Source organism: Corvus moneduloides, chromosome 16 (assembly GCF_009650955.1).
Source record: "Corvus moneduloides isolate bCorMon1 chromosome 16, bCorMon1.pri, whole genome shotgun sequence".
NCBI classification, from domain to species: Eukaryota; Metazoa; Chordata; class Aves; order Passeriformes; family Corvidae; genus Corvus; species Corvus moneduloides.
In genome coordinates, this window is record NC_045491.1 from 6,107,563 (window position 1) to 6,125,691 (window position 18,129).

At 47.2% G+C, this 18,129-nt stretch overlaps 1 protein-coding gene across 4 annotated transcripts; it reads left to right on the plus strand.

Annotated features, from left to right (window-relative positions):
* The first annotated feature begins 216 nt into the window (after nt 1-216).
* Nucleotides 217-8,557, plus strand: BRAT1 (BRCA1 associated ATM activator 1). 4 transcript variants are annotated; one of them, XM_032125712.1, is made up of 13 exons: nt 217-661; nt 987-1,141; nt 1,865-2,009; nt 2,874-3,258; nt 3,349-3,468; nt 3,927-4,132; nt 4,261-4,379; nt 4,882-5,068; nt 5,194-5,267; nt 5,854-5,956; nt 6,238-6,336; nt 7,328-7,470; nt 7,668-8,557. In XM_032125712.1, exons 1-13 carry the CDS (start codon nt 484-486, stop codon nt 8,391-8,393), a joined length of 2,640 nt encoding a protein of 879 aa, XP_031981603.1. In that variant the 5' UTR covers nt 217-483; the 3' UTR covers nt 8,394-8,557. The 4 variants fall into 4 exon arrangements, with proteins under 4 accessions (XP_031981603.1, XP_031981604.1, XP_031981602.1 ...); XM_032125711.1 differs by having other exon boundaries at nt 220-661; nt 7,292-7,470; XM_032125714.1 differs by having other exon boundaries at nt 224-661; nt 3,927-4,018; nt 7,292-7,470.
* The last annotated feature ends 9,572 nt before the right edge of the window (nt 8,558-18,129 follow it).

Sequence of the window (18,129 nt, forward strand, 5' to 3'; positions counted from 1 at the left end):
TTCCGGGTCGCGGTAACCGTGGCAACCACCGCGCAGGGCCGGCGCCCCCCAGCGGCCCGGGGGGGTGGCGCATGCGCAGAGCCGCGGCGCACCTGCGGGCAGGGCCTGGCCGCGGAGCGCGGGTGACACCAAGCGGCCCCGCAGGGCGGCGAATCCCGGCGGGCGGCCGAGCGGCCCCTGCGAGGGCTCCGCTCCGCCTCTGGGCCGGGAGCTTCCGCCCAAGAGCTCCGGGACAACCTAGGCAAGTCGCAACGCCATCCTGCCAACCGCGAGCACCGTCCCGTACCCACCGCCTACCCCCGGAGCGCGCCCGGGTCACGCCCTCTGCCCGGCCGCTGACCACGCCCCCCGCTGCCGCTGGCCGCTCCCCCTTTGCGACACTCGCGCTGCGGCCGGGCCGCCCCCGGTGCGGTGCCGGTCCCTGTGCCGGTCCCGGTCCCGGTCCCGGTCCCGGTCCCGGTCCCGGTCCCGGTGCCCCCGGCCATGTCCGACCCCCAGTCCCGGTTCGTGGCCCGGGCTCGCCGCCGCTTCGCCATGACCCGCGAGTGCGCCGTGTTGCTGCCCGGCGTCTGCGCTGCCCTGGCCGACCCGCGGCAGCCCGGCCTCGACGACACCTGCCTGGAGAAACTGCTGGACTGGTTCCGCAGCCTGACGTGGTTCGGTGAGTGGCGGGGGCTAGCAGGGGCTGGTCCGGCGGGACGGAATCGCAGAATAGTTTGGGTTGGAAGGGACCTCTGGAGATGATCCAGTCCAACCCCCTGCCAAGGCAGGGTCAGCTAGAGCAGATGACCCAGGAACAGGTGTCCAGGTGGGATTTGGATGTCTCCACAACTATCTGAGGTGCTGTGACACCTGAAAATGCTGCGGGTAAACCCGAATTCATCAGTTCTAACAGATGGCAGGGGCTACCTCAGCTCAGGGAACCGCCTTAGTGAGAGAGGACAGTCCTGGCAGTGACCTGCTGTTTTCTGACCTCTCGTGGGCAGATCCGACTGTGGAGCTGCTGCAGGACAACCCGTGTCTGACAGAGCTCATCACCTCCGTGCTGGCCCTGCCGGATCCCAGCCCCAGCATCCTGTCCTTTACCCTGCAGTTAGCTGGGATCCTTGCCTCTTCTGAAAGCCGTTTCCAGCACCTGCAGGTGAGTCGGCCACCCAGGTACCTGCTGCTGTGTGTCTGTCTCCTCCTTCTGTATGGATGACCCCTGAAAATGTGCATATTGTAAATATATGGCTTACATTGAACAGCTCAGCAAAAGTGATATGATAACGAAGACCTACAATCACCATTCCTGTTCACTTCTCATGTAAAGTTGCTTCTCTCTTCTGTCTCACCCCAGCAGGACTGTGAATGCTGATGTGTAGTGCTTCCCATTTTTAGTTCAGGAGTGTATGGGATAACGCTACTTCACAGCAGTCACTGCACAGTACTGTATCCCAGGACAGATCCTGTAGATTTAAACTGCACTAACAGATGTCATTTTCCCTCCATAGTAGGTTGACAGGAAGTTTCTGATTCCCTGCAAAAACACAGGAGCTTTTTAAAGCCCTGCTTTCTACAATAGGATACATTTACAGTGTAAAACTCAAAAGGCTTCATTCAGGGAAGAGATGTGTACAGGTGTATAAAGTAGTCTAATGGAACTGATATATATAAGTTGTCCCTTAGCACCTGGAAACAAAGCAGTTTTGGTTTTGAACACTCTAGTTTGTCCATTACGTTTAAGCATGAGATTCTGAAAATTGCCCATTTTAGCGATACTTCTAGCAACAGGAGGTTTCACTACAGTACTGATACTCTTGACTCGGACAGAGCAGCCCCTTTTGCTCACTGTTTACTCTGTGTTCTGCTCTGGCCTCGGCAGGAGAAGCTGCTGGGGAGGCTCTTTGGCCAGGAGGGGCCGCGGGGCGGTGCGGCGTGGGAGGACGCGTCGGTGCGCAGCGGCTGGGTGAAGGGTGTGCACAGCATGGTGCACCACCAGCCTGCCCTGCACTTCCTCTGCTCCACGGGTGAGTACTGCTGGGGCTGGGGGCTCCCCAGATCTCCTGTGTCCCTGCCATTCCAGTCTGTTGCTCAGATGTCAAATGAGCAAGATGGGAGTCTTTGTTTATTTAAGATTAAAATAAGCCATTGGTCAAAAACACTGGACTCATTGAAAGATGTTGGTTAAGTTAGCTAAGCATTAACTTCTGTTAAGTCAGTTATACATTTGGGTTTTTTCTCCAAACACTGAAGATGGTGCTCGTTATAGAGGAGAAAGAATCTTATAAAATTGCCCTTACAAAATCAAGAGCTATCTGTATTCTTATTTGTAACTCCTACTAAAGGGTACATTTCAGCATGATTTTAGTGCAGAAAAACTAAGCAGAGGCTCATTTATCTCTTAGTCCTTGCACACATTTGCTATCCTGGTGTTATTATGCAGGTATGTAAATTCTGCTGTTAACACCAGCTTTAGATCCCATGTACAGAGGGGCCTAAAAGGCTGGATTGGTATTAAAGTACAGCACGTGCTGCTGTCCATGTGATGGAAAAGTGGTACTGATACTGCTGCTCATGTTTTTCCTACTGGTTATGTCCAGAGATGGTACAGGCTCTTTCCATAAATACACACTCAGTGTGCTGTCAACTCTCCTGATGTTACTGATGTTATATTGAAGTCTGATCCTGAGTTATTAAACCCCTGAGGATCTGAAAACAATTTTATTTTCTTCTTCTGTTTGCTTGTTCTTAAGGACTGGCTGACTTTGCGTAGAGACTACAAAATAAAATATAAGAAAACCTCACCACCGCCATTTAAAGCTGTGTGGTACCTGAATTAGAGTCATAAATGGTTGTTTTTTCCTCCAGTGACTTGTTTTGTTTTCCCACAGGAGGCATGGATGTGATCTTCGCTCTGCAAGGGGATCCCAGCCTGTTTGTGGCTTCAGCTGCCAGCCAGCTCCTGGTGCACATACTCACCTCCTCCCTAGAGTCTGAAACATTGAAAGCTCTCAGTGCAAAGGACTGTGACTGGCCAGTATGTGCCCAGATGATTGTAAAGCACATAGAAGAGTCACTTCAGTCCAGCTCTGCCTCTCACATCGAGCAGTCACTGAAGCTGTTGAACAGTTTGTTCAGCAGCTATTTTGGCAGTTGTTATGCTGCATGGACTGAAGTCCTTTGGTTAGACGTAGCAAAGCAAATCGAATCCTTTCTGCTGGAGGAGACTGTTCAAGCACAGCCCGTGCTGGCCAATCTTTTGCTTAACGTGGCACGGTAAAGATCTTCTGGCACCTTGGAGCCCGTGCTGACATAGATCTGTTTGCCACCATGTGATAGGTTACACTTACACTTCTTTCTTCTCAGGTCACCTGTGTTTTGTGGCTCTGAAGGCAGCTTTTGGGCATTAATAACTTCTGCTCTGGAACACTTAACCCCAGTACAAGCAGGTCCTCTGGCAGTGGGACTTCTGAAGCTCTGCAAATGGTAGGACTTAATGCAATGAAATTTCTGCCCTATGCAGGTGTTTCTGCTCCGTAATTCCACTTTAAGTAGTGAGAAAGCACCAGGAAATCACCAGATGAATATGGCACATACAGATACTGATTTACAGGCTAAGTAACATGCTTGTTTTAAGATAGAAGGACACTCTTTTGTTGACAAGATATGCCTTTCTCTCAGCCTCCTTACACAGGATCCCATTCTCTGTTTGCATGGCTTGGTAAAGCTACTTCTAAATTCCGGTGCCATTTGTCCTTTGCTTTCAGTTAGCAAGAGAAGCTTGGAAGAAGGCTCAGATTGTGATACTGCTTTTGTTGCTCTGTCATTGCTGGCTTGCTTAAAAGCCTGCATGAAAATCATTACCCTGCTCAGCATTTGGGGGCAGGTATTTGGGAAGGAAGTGAAGTGTTCTTGTTTTGGTAACTGCTGTTTCCTCCTTGAAGCCCACAAGATGTCAGGATTCAGGCACTGACTGTTCTGCTTCAGCCAATGGACTGTATTTTGAGAGCAGCCTCCCAGCCTCTGGAATATGCAGGTACAGTTGTGACAGAAAAGTTAGAGGCCTGCTTGCCAGTGTTTCAAGTGTCTGGTGCAGACAAAACTGGAGGAAAAAGAGTAGGAGAAGTCAAGGAGGGTAGCAGTGTTTGTGGTAAATCCTACTGCCAGTTGCATTTGAAGGGATATTCACACATCAGCTGAATATCTTGGTTAACTTTACAAATCACAGTCTTTTCTATTCACTGACAACCTGAGCTCTCCCCTTCTTTGGGCCTCTAGGTTTGCTGGATGAGTCTGTTAGTGATCCTGTCACTGTTGAAAGTCTTCTGTCCTCCAAGACATCTTGTGCTGGTCTCCTGTGTCAGACCCTTGCTCACCTGGAGAAGCTGCTGTCTCTGGTAATGTTCAGAGAGGGAAATAAACCTGGGAATCAAACTGGTCCTTTAAAGACAGTGTTAAGAGTGGTTGCAAACTTTCACAGTAGAGCACAACAGAACATGGAGGGGAGTTGGCAGTGAGGGTTTCCGTAGTTTAAGGAAATTAAGCACAGTAGACTCTAAATATGAAAACAGAGGACTACTGAGGCTCATGAAGAGGGACTGCACTTAAGTTTTAAATGTCTTGATGAGCTTTGCTACCATACCTTACTTGTATTGCAATTATTGATCCTGAGAAGAAACACAAATTGAACTGCTTTCCCAAGCAGTGAGAAGAATCTCCTTCCATCTCTGCAATAGTTCTTGGAAGAGAGGAAATTAATTTATTTTTAGTTATTGACATAGTGGTACCTTAAGAACTCACTAGAAATTGCAATTTTTGCTGCCTTCTGACCAAAAATTGCTCTGTACTTGAGACAGTTGCAGGAAACTCTTTTCTCTTTTTTTCTTTCTCACTCATTAGAAACATTTAAGAGTGGATTTACCCTGTGCGTCCTTGCTGCGCTCTCTCATGACAATTTTACAGTTCTGCAATGGCTTCTTGAGCCCAGCTTCTCCTCTGGGAAGAACAATAAGCCAGAATTTGATCAATTGCTTCAGAGTGCAAAAGTCAGCTCTTGATGCCCTTGCGGTACTCTCAGAGAAGAAAGGTGAGTTAATCTTTGCTTTCTTATCCAAAGCAGTTTTACAATCCTGTGTCTTTCTGTATTTCAGCAGGGATTTTGCTGCTCCATCTCTCACTATTGGTCCTTTGGGTTTATTTTCTCTGTTTCAGACTGTGACACCCTCATAGGAAGTCTATTTGATGTTCTTCTGGCATATCTGCACAGTCCAAACACCAGCCCTACTGTGAGTATAGAACTAGGGAGAGATCCAAGTCTATTAGCTTGCCCCAGGGGGGTGTAATTCTGAGAAATGATCTGACCACAGTTGTTTCTTAGCTCACTTTGTACTAGAATAGGTAGGAGACTTCTCTTGTCCTGTGTGGCTTACAGAAAATAGCTAAAATTCTAATGAGCAAGTAACTGACCAATACACTGAGAGTTCTTGAGAAGACAGGAGCCATCATGTCTCAGAGTAGCACTGACACTCCCAACTTGACACGGCCATGAAGTATTGAATTCTTTTTATTAAGGGGGTTTGGTTTTTTGCTTTGTTTTGTTTGAGTGACTCTGGTGGCAACTGCAAATCCAAAGCTGGAGGTAATAGAATTTCGTAATACTTAGCTGAACACAGGGATTTTCTAGATGTTTGTTAGAAATTATTTTTAAGCACCATTTATTTGTGGCTGGCTTCTTAGTAAGGAAGCATATGCACTTATTTACTCTGAGAATTTCTCTGTAAGTTTTAGGCTAAAATGAATTTTACCTTTAAAGGCATAAAGGCAACACTGCCTCCTCCTGTAGTAAAGTAAATCTGCTTTACATTGCTTCAGGTTCTAAAGAAAACCTTTCAAGCTACATCCAAGTGGTTGGTGCACTTGCAGGAACTGTCCTGCTCCAACAGTCAGTGGCAACAAACTGAGAAGATTTTGGAAGGTAACGAAGCTGTTCCAGCTGGGACAAACAGCAGCCAGTGGCACATATGAAATCTGCCCCTGCCTACCTTTCCTGCTCAAAGCACTGGATTCACTTGTTCACAGTTATGTTGAATTTACGTTTAGCTGCCCAAATAGTGCTTTGCAGAACTCTGGGAGAAGCACACAGCAGCAGCAAAAGGGATTGTATCAGATGAAATGATGCAGGGTTTGTACAGTGAGTGCTTCAGTAAGGCTTGTTGCCTTTCATGTCTGTTCAGGTTTGTCACTTGCCTTTTACAGATGTGTTTCTGGTGCTGCAGAAGCATTTGTGCAGTCCTTGCTGGGAAGTAAGAGATTCTTCCCTGGAATTCCTCACTGCCATGGTTAAATGCTTGAGAGGTAGGTGCAAAGATTTGACAGTTCAGACTGGAGCAGTATTTCTTTTAAAGCTGTGAAAGTCAGTTGGGCTGGTGAAGCATCTTCTGACCTGTAACTGGAGGGCTGAGAAAAGAAAGAAGTGTCAAGATTTTTACTCTTAGAACATGATCAAAATCTGACAAAAATATTAATAAACTTACCCTGCTTTTTCTGTTGAACTCAGATTGTTGTACCTGCCTTAATGGCAGTTTTGGTGAGTTAAACTGAGGGGTGTTGAGACATGTCTGTCAAGGCAGGTGACAGTGCTTAATGGCAGATAACACTTTCTGTTTTTCAGTTTGCTCTGCAGCAGTCTGGTTTCTTTCAGCAGGCTGGGGGCTGGGCTTTAGGAGGCTAAAAGCCTAGACCTGCTTTGCATGCTTGGGATTAATTACTGATTTTCCACTTTCCTGGTGGCTCAGGCTTTGCAGCAGGTAGCACTGAGGCAATGCTAATTTTCCTACCATAGCTCTGCAATGTTGGAGGAGGGGGGATGTTGCCGACTGCTGTTGTCCCCAGGTCACAAAGGAAGTATCCAGCACACTCAGCTGCATTAGCACTTTACCCTCCAGCCACTTTTGTTTTCTCTGCCATGTGCCTGACAACTGGAAAGGAAGACCGTTTTTTCTCCTTGAAGCAAAGGCATAAATTTGATGAGGCTGAAACCATGTCCCCACTTGCCTGCAGAAAGTTTTTTCTTGCTGCTAAAACAACTGTAAATGCAATTTTCTAAGTTCCAGTGTCTGTCAGGGCTTGACTAAAAGCTGCTGGGAGAGGAGGAGCCTGACACAGAGCATCTGTGCTCTGGTGAGCAGCTGCGTGGTCCCTGCAGGCAGTGTCCATCCTTGTATGAGGCAAAGAACAGTTTGCATTAGAAACAGCTTCATGCCCTGAGGAAATAAAGTCCCACTTCTCTGGATTGCTATCTTGTTTACAGACCAGAAGGAGTTCAGGCAGTGTCTCCTGTCCCCAGAGGTGCTGAGGCTCACAGAAAACCTGCTGGTGGATCCAGAGAGCTACGTGCGAGCGAGTGCTGTGACTGCGGTGGGACACCTGGCCTTCATCACTTGCTTTGCTCCAGAGTCACCTGCCACAGGCAATCTGTATAACAAAGAGGTAGGATAACTTCTTCTGCATGAGCACAACTACCCATCAGTTTCCTGCTGTACTGCTTATAACTTTCTTCACAAGTTACCTGCTCATGAAGGCAGATTGTACAACCAGTAATGACAAGATTTTTTACCTTTGCTGTTCTTGTTTCTTTGCATGTTCCTCTCCTCACTGTGCTTTCTCTTTTGTCTTTTTGCATCTAGAACACTGTAGCAAAGCTTCAGGAAATCTTGTCAACAGACTCAGAGGGCTTTCCTAGGAGGGCTGTGATCAGCATCTTCACCACGTGGCTGAGAGAAGGCTGCACGGGTCAGCCTGAGGATACAGAGCAGTTTGTCTCTAGAGTCATCCAGACCGTGGAGCATGACTTAGACTGGGAAGTCAGACTTGGTGGTTTGGAACTGGTTGAAGTTTTCTGTAGTCAGACCATTTGCCAGCTTTCCCAATGTCCCTATGCTCCTGTCTCCTCTGCAGTCACAAGTTCCACCCCTCAGAATGAGCTGCTGCAGGTGTTTTGTCGAGCAAAGCTGTTTGGGTTTTTGTTTCGATCTTTGTGTGACTGTGACAAACCCGTGGGGCAGAGAGCCTGTGATGTGCTGATTGGCTTAAGAGGTCATTTCTACTCCACGAGTACTTTGGAGAATCCACAAGAGATTGAAGATTCACCTGCAGGACGTGGCATTGCCTGGTTACAGAGGACACTAAGACAGGGTTCTCTGGCCCAGAACTTCCCCACGGATGGTGGTGATGGGGTGGATTTCCAAGATCCAGGGAGCATGATGTTAGCTTTGGGTGCAATAGACTTACTGGAGCTACATGATGAGCTAAATAAAAGTAGTGACCATGTGGAAGAAAGCCCTCAGTCTCTCTTACAGGACATCCTTGCTACTGTGGGGACCATAGAGGATAATGAAGTTGACTGTTACTGAACTCATCTTTTGCTCTGAGGGAGCAGTTTTCTTCTGGAGGAGAAGGATGGTTTTGTTAGCTGTTAAATGGGTTAGAAAAGCTTTGCTTTAATACTGATGAATTTTTTTCATTAATGTGTCATTTCCAATAAACTGTTACTTCTTTTTCAAAGTAAAAACATTAAGTATGGCATTTGTTCTTTTTTTAAAGTTGTTGTCTTTTAAGAAAACACCAGACCATGCCTATGTAAGGAAGCATTTTAAAAAAACAAAAGAGACTGAAAACAAGCTGTTGCTGGCTCCTTTTAGAGCCAGAGTAGCTAAAACTGATGGAGATTGGTTTTAAGGGACACTTGTTTTGACCTTTCTGTATTTTATTCTAAAAACAGAGCTCTCAGCTTCCCTTGTGCATTTTGAGGTCTAGAGCAGAATGTGCCATTTAAGGAGTCAAAAGCTGATCATCCTTAGCATTACAAATTTTCTCCTATAGATCACAGACTTGTTTGATCTCAGCAGTGACACCAACATGCTGACTTTGGTTTTAATTGAAGCCAGAAGCAAGTCCATTTTGCTGATTTTTTTTTCCAAGTGCTCCTGTTTTCCATTCCTGAAGTACTCAGATAGTTTCTAACTTTTGAGAGAAACTGACACCTACAGCTTTTTCAAGATGAATTTGATCTATGATTAGTTTTGGTAACAATACGAAAACTGCAGCCATAGTGTGAATGGCAACATGATTTGCTGAGAAAAAAATACCAGTGTTTTAAAAACTTGGGGAAGACTGCAGTTTGCAATCTACTCCAGTATTGTGCCATGTACTAAGAAGCTTTCTGCAACCTGGAAAAAAACCCAAACCAAACAGTACCTTTAGCAGTAGATCAAACCATGGTGTGTTCTTTTCCAGCACTGAGGTGTTCCTGAGCATCCTTTTTCCTCCTGCAGCCTGAGGAGAGGCAGGAACATGACACTGATTTTAGGGCAGTGGAGGCTGTAGCATCTAAAGCAGTGAAAGGACTTGTACAACCTCCTCCTGCAGCTGTACAGTGGGGTGAGATGTAGTTTGGATCTCTTGCTGCTGAAGCTGAAGGTTTCTCTCTGCCTTTTGAGGAAAGCAGCACACTTGCCTATGGCTGTATGCACAGCTTTATGTGTGGCAGAGCCCTTGGGTGTTGTACCAGCAGCTGTTTTTAGAGAGAATAGCTCTGCTGCTGACTCTCAATTCTACCTGAGCAGGGTCTACATCTGGCAAAAGACAGAACATATTAAAATTCAGGCCTTTTCCTGCCACTGCATTCATCTCAGAAGTGGAAAGGGTTAGTGAGAGAGCAGGGATGCGCTTTTAAAGAAGCGTGGAGTGTTTGTGGAGTTCCAGCAGTCCTGTCTAGTGAAGGCACCACAGTTCCAAAAGCAGCATTCTGTGTTGACAGTAGGTCAGCTGTGCTCCAGGAGAGGAGACAGCAGGTTGCTGGGTGAATGCCTCCCTCCCGTTCAGTGCTGGAATTCGTGTCATTTCAGAGCTGCGCAGTTTAGGAGACTCCAAGGAATTATTCAGATATCAGCAAATTGAAAAAGTGAGCTGTTACAGAAGGAGAACTCGCTGCTTATTACCAAGGCCTCTCAACTCCCAGACCTATTAATTTTTCATGGAACTCTTTTTTCTTTTTAATCAGCTGGGGTGAGGGTGACATAATGTTTGTAGCATCTGCCTAATTGCAGTCCAAAGTCATGTTTTTACGTTTGTACAGTAAAAATCAAATGTACAACAAACTGGGGGGAGCTCCTTATCTTTAGAAGGGGTTTTAAGGACTTGTTTCCTCTTTCATTAAAAACAGGCCTCCACCTCCAGCAGCTCTGTGACACTGATTCTGTATTTCTGTCCTGTCTGAGCTCCCTGCTTGGCCTTTTGTTTTCTCTGCTGCTCCAGTGACAGTGGAGTCCCACTAACACCGAGGTGCTGGCACTGCCATCCCACACCTGATAACTGGGAGAAACAGGAAGGGGCATGGGCATCTGGGCAGTGTGCAGAACAAATGCCTGGGACTAAGATTAAGGGAGAGGTTCAGAGAGATGAAAACAAACTAAAAACTCCACAATTCTTTCTACAGAAAACAATGGGGTGGGATTTTTGAGCTGGAAATGTAGCTACCAAGTTTATGAACACACACCAACAGCTACTGATGTGGATCATCCCTCATGCTGGGATGCCCTCTGTAGGATGCCCATCTTCACACACTTGAGGACTCATACAAGCCCTACCCCACTTGCTTACACTCACAACTTACTTTAAACACACTTCTTACCTACCCAGACTTTTTTTTTGCACCTCCACAAGATCCTTATCCCAGCCACACAGCTTCCTGCTGGGTTAAGAATTACACTGTGGTAACTGTTCCCACGGAGCTGTGGTCATGCTGCACCTCGGGGAAAGCTTGGCTCCCAAGGAGCCAACTCTGAGCAGCTCTGGCTGCCCCCAGGTGCATCCTGAGCATTCACCTCAGCAAGTGCCATTGTTACTTAACCACTTCACAACAACAGTTGTCCCTCCAGAAACCACCACCAGTTCGCTCCTGTCACACAGCACAGAGAAGGAGGGGGCTACCTGACCTGCTCTTACGGACATTTTGGGATGGATTTCTCTGGAAACTCCAGCATTCACCCCATCAGAGCTGTAGCTGTGCTCAGTTCCTGCAGGAGGCAGGCACCACTGAGAGTTTTTCCAACACCCACCCACGCACAGAGCTGATTCTGGCAGAGGCTGTAGCCACACATGGGCTTCAATGCAAGAGGCAACGAGGCTCGGGACTGTCCTTAGCTTCTAAGTGGGCTGTGAATAGCAGGAAGGAGCAATACAGGTGGTATTGACACAAACCATCACAGCTTAAAAAAAAAATTGTATCTCTCCTGGCTGGTGCTGTGAAAGAAGAGAATTTTAAAGCTCATTTCAGCTCCTTATCTGCACTGGGGCAATGTTGTGTTGTCTGATCTGTACACAGGTAGGAAATTCCTAGAGTTGCTTTCAACACATTTCAACAAAGCTCTGAAGAAAGGATTTATCCTTTAACTGCTCAGACTTGGACACTAGAGAGAATAAGAATCTTTGGCTCAGCCTTGCACTAGCAATGGCTTTATGAAAGCTGCCAAAGAAATGGCTGTTAATTTTCTGGTTTAATACACTAGACATTTACAATACAAAGAATATTCTTTCCCTAATTATACTAATTGCACAACTTAGTCAAAAATGGCCCATAAATGTCTAGGGCTGTTGCTTCAGCTTAGATATACATGATCTGTGATTACAAATCAATTTGTGCACATCTTTGCAATTCCTTCTGTCTTCCTCTGATAAAATTTGCTCTACCTTTCAATACATATTCATCAAAGCTTCTAAAAACCAGTGTGCATTAGAGAGGAAACTCATCAACCAGCTTCACTGCAGAAGATCTCAGCAATTTACAAAGGAAAAATATACCAGTAGCAGCAGCTCTGTGGTCTGTCTCATTTCCCCTCAGAGCAGTGGGTTTTGTCCTCTGCAGAAAAATAAAGCACCACTTCAACAGAGCCAGACCTCAGCCTGCGTCAGCTGTGCTGCTCCAGAGGCAGGACAGGTCCTGCCTTTAACTGTGGAGCCAGCACACACAGAAATGGGATTCAAAGGAGCAGTGTGTTCATCTGGACAAGGCAGAGCAGAGATGGGGATGTGCAGCTGTGAGGAAACACATCCTGGGTGCTCTCCTAAATCCCACCCCCGATGGAAGGGGGATGAGCAGACCTCACCAAGGGTCCCTGCAGAGCTACAGGTACAATTACACAACAACTTCAATAAAGCAAAACGAAATTAAAGAAAACAGTGTTTCTATCTGTGGTATCAATACCCAGCCTCTGCTCAGAGTGCAGCAGCTGAAAGGGTTTATTTACATAATAATAAACATATAACAGGGCTGCAAAGATGCCTTTCACACTTTTGCCTCCAAACCAAACCCATCCAGACCAAGTTGCTTCCCACTTGCCTGGTTATTAACCTCCGTGGCAGGGCAGGAACCTAGTGTCTGGGACAGAGGGTGCACCCACCTCTTTGAGAGACATTTCTTGGTTAGATCAGATCAGGTGTTAAACCATGACCTTCAACAGTTCCTGTAGAGTGTTAGAGCTTGAACTGTTGTAGGTCTGACCCTTTTCACTCATTGTCAATGCAAAATACAGGTGGGAATTACCCTCAAGAGATAGAGATACCTTCAATCTTCAGTTGTGTCATCTCATTGTCTTTCACTCCTCACATTTCCAGTCTCCCTTGACCCCATATTGCCTGGGCCAGAAGAAGGGAGCAGGGATCTGGTGCTGCTGTGCTCAGGCACATCCAGGCTTGCCCAGGCTGGTCCCTCATTTCTGCACTCAGAGCTTTGGCCTCAAAGCAGCTTCTGGGCTGGGCTGTGACCAGCACGGAGGAGCTGCAGAGCCAGGTCTGGCAGATGGTGAAGGCAGGCTGTACATCTTGAAACATGACTTGGCCCAGCCAAGCCAGCTCCTAAGCAAACCCTTACTAAGCTTCATCACACATGAAATCTTCTGATTTAGCCCTTATAGTCTGGGGCACAGGTGAGTCCTAAAACCCATCACTCTCGATAACAAACACCCTTAATGGGACTGATCTCGTGATTACAATTCTCATTACGTGCCAACAACAAAAAAGCTGCAGTTAAAACACAAATGGCAGCGGTTGCTAAGTGACAACATCCGTACAGGCTTGTCACAGCCCTGAGACAAACAGCTGTGGCTGCACAGCAATCCTGTCTTGTCCATGTAACTGAGGACAAAAATGCTGTATTCATTAATGCTGTCTAGTAACCCTAACTTTGACCCAACAGAGTATTTTGAGCTTTAGGTTCTGACAAAGAGCCCTGTGAAAACAAGGCTAAAGCCTCCACTGAAACCAGTTGAAGTGAGTTTGATTCAAAATACCTTGAACATTGCATGTTCTTTCAACATATTTTCTTCCCAGTGAAGTAGTGTATAAGACAACAGGGAGCAGTGACAGTATTTTCAGAGAGGGTCATGTGAAAGAACAACAAAATCAACAAAAAATCCCACCTGTCAGCTTCTAAAGGGAAGCTGTGGGCTGTGTTCAGCACCGAAGCTTTCTGCAATATTTGGAAAAGACGATAAGATTTCAGATCTGTAAACAACATTTATCCTCATAAATAAAGTATTTAAACTGTAAATTTCAAATTACATTAGATGATGGTTGAGATTCAGCAAGGCACAAAGGGGTCACTTGCTCAGGGAAAGCAGTGGTGGGACCAAGGTATTTAAGCACCATTTAGCCTGGGTGAAAATCCCTAGAGTAGAGAGACACTAATTAGCACAACTGGCAGCTCAATGCATCTGAGGAAGATTATTTAGAAAAAAAAAAAAAGATGAAAACCAGTGTTGCACCAGCTACACACAGCAGTTCGCTCACCCCGCACACGCCGCAGTAAAACCTGTTTGGGGCCGTGCTGGCAACAGAGACAAAGGGACGGATCCGTCACTGTCCTGTGAGCAGATCCGAAGTGACCAGGGAAAGCCACCAGCCGGGTGCCCAGCGGAGCGAGAAATGCACCAACAGGCGTGCCCAGCCCGGCACGGAGCGCTCCCGGCAGAGCCGAGCGGCAGCTCCAGCACCGGCATCATCTCCAGCACCGGCATCATCTCCAGCACCGGCATCATCTCCCGCTGCCAGCGCCGTGCACCGCGCCCCGGAACGTCCTGCCGGAGTGCTGCCCCGAGCAGCAGCTCCCAGAGACTACTGCTGCTAATTATACCCTTCCCTAATGAATTCTCTTCTGCTCCATCCATGGAAGCCTCAATTTCCAGTGCCAGCAGTAACAGATCCTGCCGACAGCTCTAAGAACGCACAAGTCACTGGCGTGGTCAAGGCTCACCCGTGTGGATAAAGCCAACTTGAGTGTTGCCTTTGGTCACTATCCCCGTATCAACATAGCAAACACTTCTATTTTGCACATTACACCAGAGTAAAATGTGATTTTTTTCCCCCCCCCTCTGTATTTTATCCATAAACACAGCACTTTTCCTGGCCACTCTCATTCCTCAGATTGCTTCACCACAGTCAGGAAAACGAGCATGCCTCGCAGTGGTATTAAAGCCCTGTGTCTCTGTTCTGCAAATTCTGCAGCACAGGGTGAGTCTCCAGCAGCATTAAATCAGGCAGCTCCAAGGTGCAGCATGCCGTCTGTCTGGCTGCATGAAAGGCACGTTTTCCATGTGCGCTGGCGGGCACACAGCTCAACCTCCCTGCTACCACAGACATGGCATCAGGGAGGGGATAAAAAGAGAAGCCTTCCATCACCCTAATTCCTGTTGAGAACTTCTGCCCCGTAGGAATCAGCCTTGCCTTCCTCCCTAGTTTGGGAGCATCTTCTCCGCCCCCTTTATTTACTTCAGCGAGATCAAAGATTCATCTCCATGGTAACGTCTGAGCTCAAAGAGTTTCTGCACTACAGCTTTGCATCCTGCACGTAGGGTTTGGCACCATTTGTTTGAAACAGAAGCTTTGAGATGATCAGCAGTCGGGCTTCTCCAGAAATGGTTTGATGAGCAATAATCAATAACCTGAGCAGTGTGGGCATGTGCGTCACTGACACAAACACTGCTGAGAGGAACTGCCTTTCCACTGTGGAATCTGTGGCCCATGAAGAGCACCTGAGGGACGCTGATATGACTGCTCTTCAGCAGCTGGCATTTTGTACCCACATCTGAAATTTGGTAGCACTTCCAGGAGACCAGAGCCATGTGGGCAGAGCTGCTGGAGCCCACCACTGCCCACCCTGTGCTGCATCTCATGCCTCAGAGGAGAGATGCAAAGCTGCTTGGATTTACCCAAAGGAAACAGCTAGCGGCCCAACACCCAACCCGGCAAAGAGCTCATGAATTCTGCATTCAAACTGCTGCCTCTGGGCCAGCAGTGTCTGGGGCACTGGGTCTGTGTCATTCCAATGATTTCCCTCCCAGTAGCACCAAGCTCTAATTCCTTCAGTGCAGTCACTCCAACTAGTTCCCAGGAGAGGGAAAAAAAAAAACCTAAATAAAACAGACATGTTAAGTGCTATTTTTGTTCCCTTTTCAGCTCACCACATGGCCACACAAACTGTTAAACTGTTGTTCTGGGGGCAGGAGCAACCAGCCAGGAGGAAAACTATTCAGACATCCACGGCAGCTGCTGCTGACAGAAAGGGGCCGTGGAGCTGCAGCCTCGCAGGAAATCCTGAATTCTACTTAACTCTCACATGAAGAAAAGGAGGACAAAAAGGAGTGAAACAGAACTCATTTGCAAGACTCACGTTTTTACAGGCATGTCCTAGGAAGGGTGGGCAGGGAGTGGAGAGCGCGTGGGGCTGTGTTAGCACTGGAGCAGAGCTAATAGTATCCACCTGGAGAGCATCAGCCAGCACCTGGGGCAAGAGGAAGCCTCTTCTCTCAGCACTGCCAGGAGCACAGATTCTGCTCTTGAGGAAGTCAGACCTCACCTCAGCACTGCTTGTGGCAGTACAGAGCCCCAAGTTGCCCATATGCAAGCAGAATGTGATTTTTATAATCATATTAAAAAATTTCAGAATAGCAACTGTGCAGAGAGCAATCCAGCTGCCAGCATTTAGCCTTATCCCAGGGCACAGGCAGAATACACCAGCCATGAATTAATACTGCATAAGCTGCACCATGCTGAGTTTCATGGCTTAATTATAAAAGAGAAAGCAATAATCAAGGGATCTGTAAGGCTAATAAATGTTCTGAGAACACCAAATGTGACACCAGAGCCGCAGCCAGTGCGACAGGACATGAATGCATTTAAAAAGCACATTAATCACACCCCGTGTATTAATTCACAGTTGGTTTCCAGTGACAGCACTTGGCCTTTAGCCGCCTTTGTAGCGTCACCAGGCTCAAGCAGATCCTCACCCAGCCCAGAGCAAACTGGGCTGTGGTCAATTCCTGAGCCAAAAATCACAGCCATGCGTCAGCCCAGCGAGACACAGAGATGAGCTCTGATTCAAGGCTCTGCAGCCCTGTGGTTCTCCTCTGCCTTGTGCCTGAGCTCAGTTCAGCGTCCACACCTGTCCTGTTATCCGAAGGTTTCTGGGTCAGTGATGTGTCCACCTGGCTGTCTGGCACGAGTCACCTGCTGAAGGACAGCACAGGGAAAAAAATCAGGCAAATTCTCCAGTCACCTCTGCAGCAAAATACTTGAAAATGCTTCTGTTTCTCAGTGCCTCCAACTATCTCTGCCCTCCATCTCATATTTCATCTCACCGGAGTGTTTTAGTTACGCAGACAGCGTGTTGCAGGGCTTTGCCTCTCAGTCACAGACCTCCCTCCTTCGAAGGGGAGAGCCTGCTTCAGATTACTGACCATGTGAAACTTGATGTCTCTGCATCTCAGGGAAAACTCTGACAAATCTTAAAACTGAGGTGCCACCACCAAGAACCTCTCCATCTGCACTATCACACAGCAGTCCCCAAATTCCTGTAGGCTGAGATGCCAATGCAGGACACAACCCAGCCCTGAACTGTTGACATCAGCAAGACACTCCCTGAGCTGAAATGCTGCAGGACACAGTGCCAGACAGAGCTGCATATACAGAAACTTGAAATGCTCCCAAACATCCATTTCTGCCCAATAATTTATTGGAATCAGAAAAAGTTTCCTATCTGCAAACATCTCATCCTCTAGCTCTACAAAAGGCAGCTCTTCACAGTTCTCTGCCCAAAGTTCTATTATCAAAGATCTATTTCAAAAGAGATAGCTGCCCTTCTTCCCTTACTAATATCCCCAAATTTATCTGTGTCCTACTTAACACCTCCTCTGAAACCAGGAAGCGAAAAGCTATTTCTGCTGGACTCAATAAATGGACTCTGCTGAATCCCAGGGAACACAGAGACCAGATACCAGGCTGAATTTAAATCCTGGGATGGATTGGTCAGGCAGCAGCCTTCTCCTTCCTCAGTGTTCCTAAAGCCTAATCAGGAGCCAAGAGGAAGACAATCATGAAAAAAAAAATATAATAATCATTCTGTATATTCCCCAGATCTTCTAAGCCAGGCCAAACTTGTACACTGAAGCTGCATTCTCCTGGCTGTAAAAATATCTATCTGCCTCCTCTTCTGCCTCTGCAACCATCTGGGGACCTGAAATCATGCTTCCTCGTGGGAATGAATCATGGAGCAGCCATACTGCCTTCCTACAGAGACACACAATCAATGGTAAAAAGTGAAGAAGACCCTTAAACTTTCCTTAGATTAGCACAAGACAGACTTGGACCAGCCACTGCGTAGACATGTGGGTTTATGTCTCAAGAGTCTCTGACTCCAGTCAAAACTCTCAGCTCTGAATAAGCCCATAGTACTAGAAGCTGCCCAGATGCACATGAAGCCTGATCTAGCAACTTATTTGCAAATAAATGGCTCCCTTTCATCCACGCACAGATCTTCTGCCCAGTGTTTTCATCTTCACTCCAGAGCTGTTCTCATTTTCTCTCTCTTATCTTCTCCCCCAGCATCAGCTGTGGCAGCAGATTGCACTCACTAATCAAAGAGGGGCTGGGCTCTCTCTGTTTGCTCCTTCAAGTCTGTGGCACTACAGTAGCACCAGCCAAACATTTGTTTTCATTAAAGCTCCTCCCCAAGTTGCCAGCAGAGCCTGGACTGTGCCAGGACACAGCAGAGAGGGACAATTTGGCTGGTCTGGTGCTGCCTTAGGGACACTGATG

Excerpts from the sequence above, each read along its gene's own strand:
- BRAT1 (XM_032125711.1), top strand. The coding sequence starts at position 484 with ATGTCCGACCCCCAGTCCCGGTTCGTGGCCCGGGCTCGCCGCCGCTTC. Across the intron at positions 5,069-5,193 it reads GGTACTCTCAGAGAAGAAAG|ACTGTGACACCCTCATAGGA; the intron begins GTGAGTTAATCT and ends TCTCTGTTTCAG. Across the intron at positions 6,337-7,291 it reads CATGGTTAAATGCTTGAGAG|ACCAGAAGGAGTTCAGGCAG; the intron begins GTAGGTGCAAAG and ends TCTTGTTTACAG.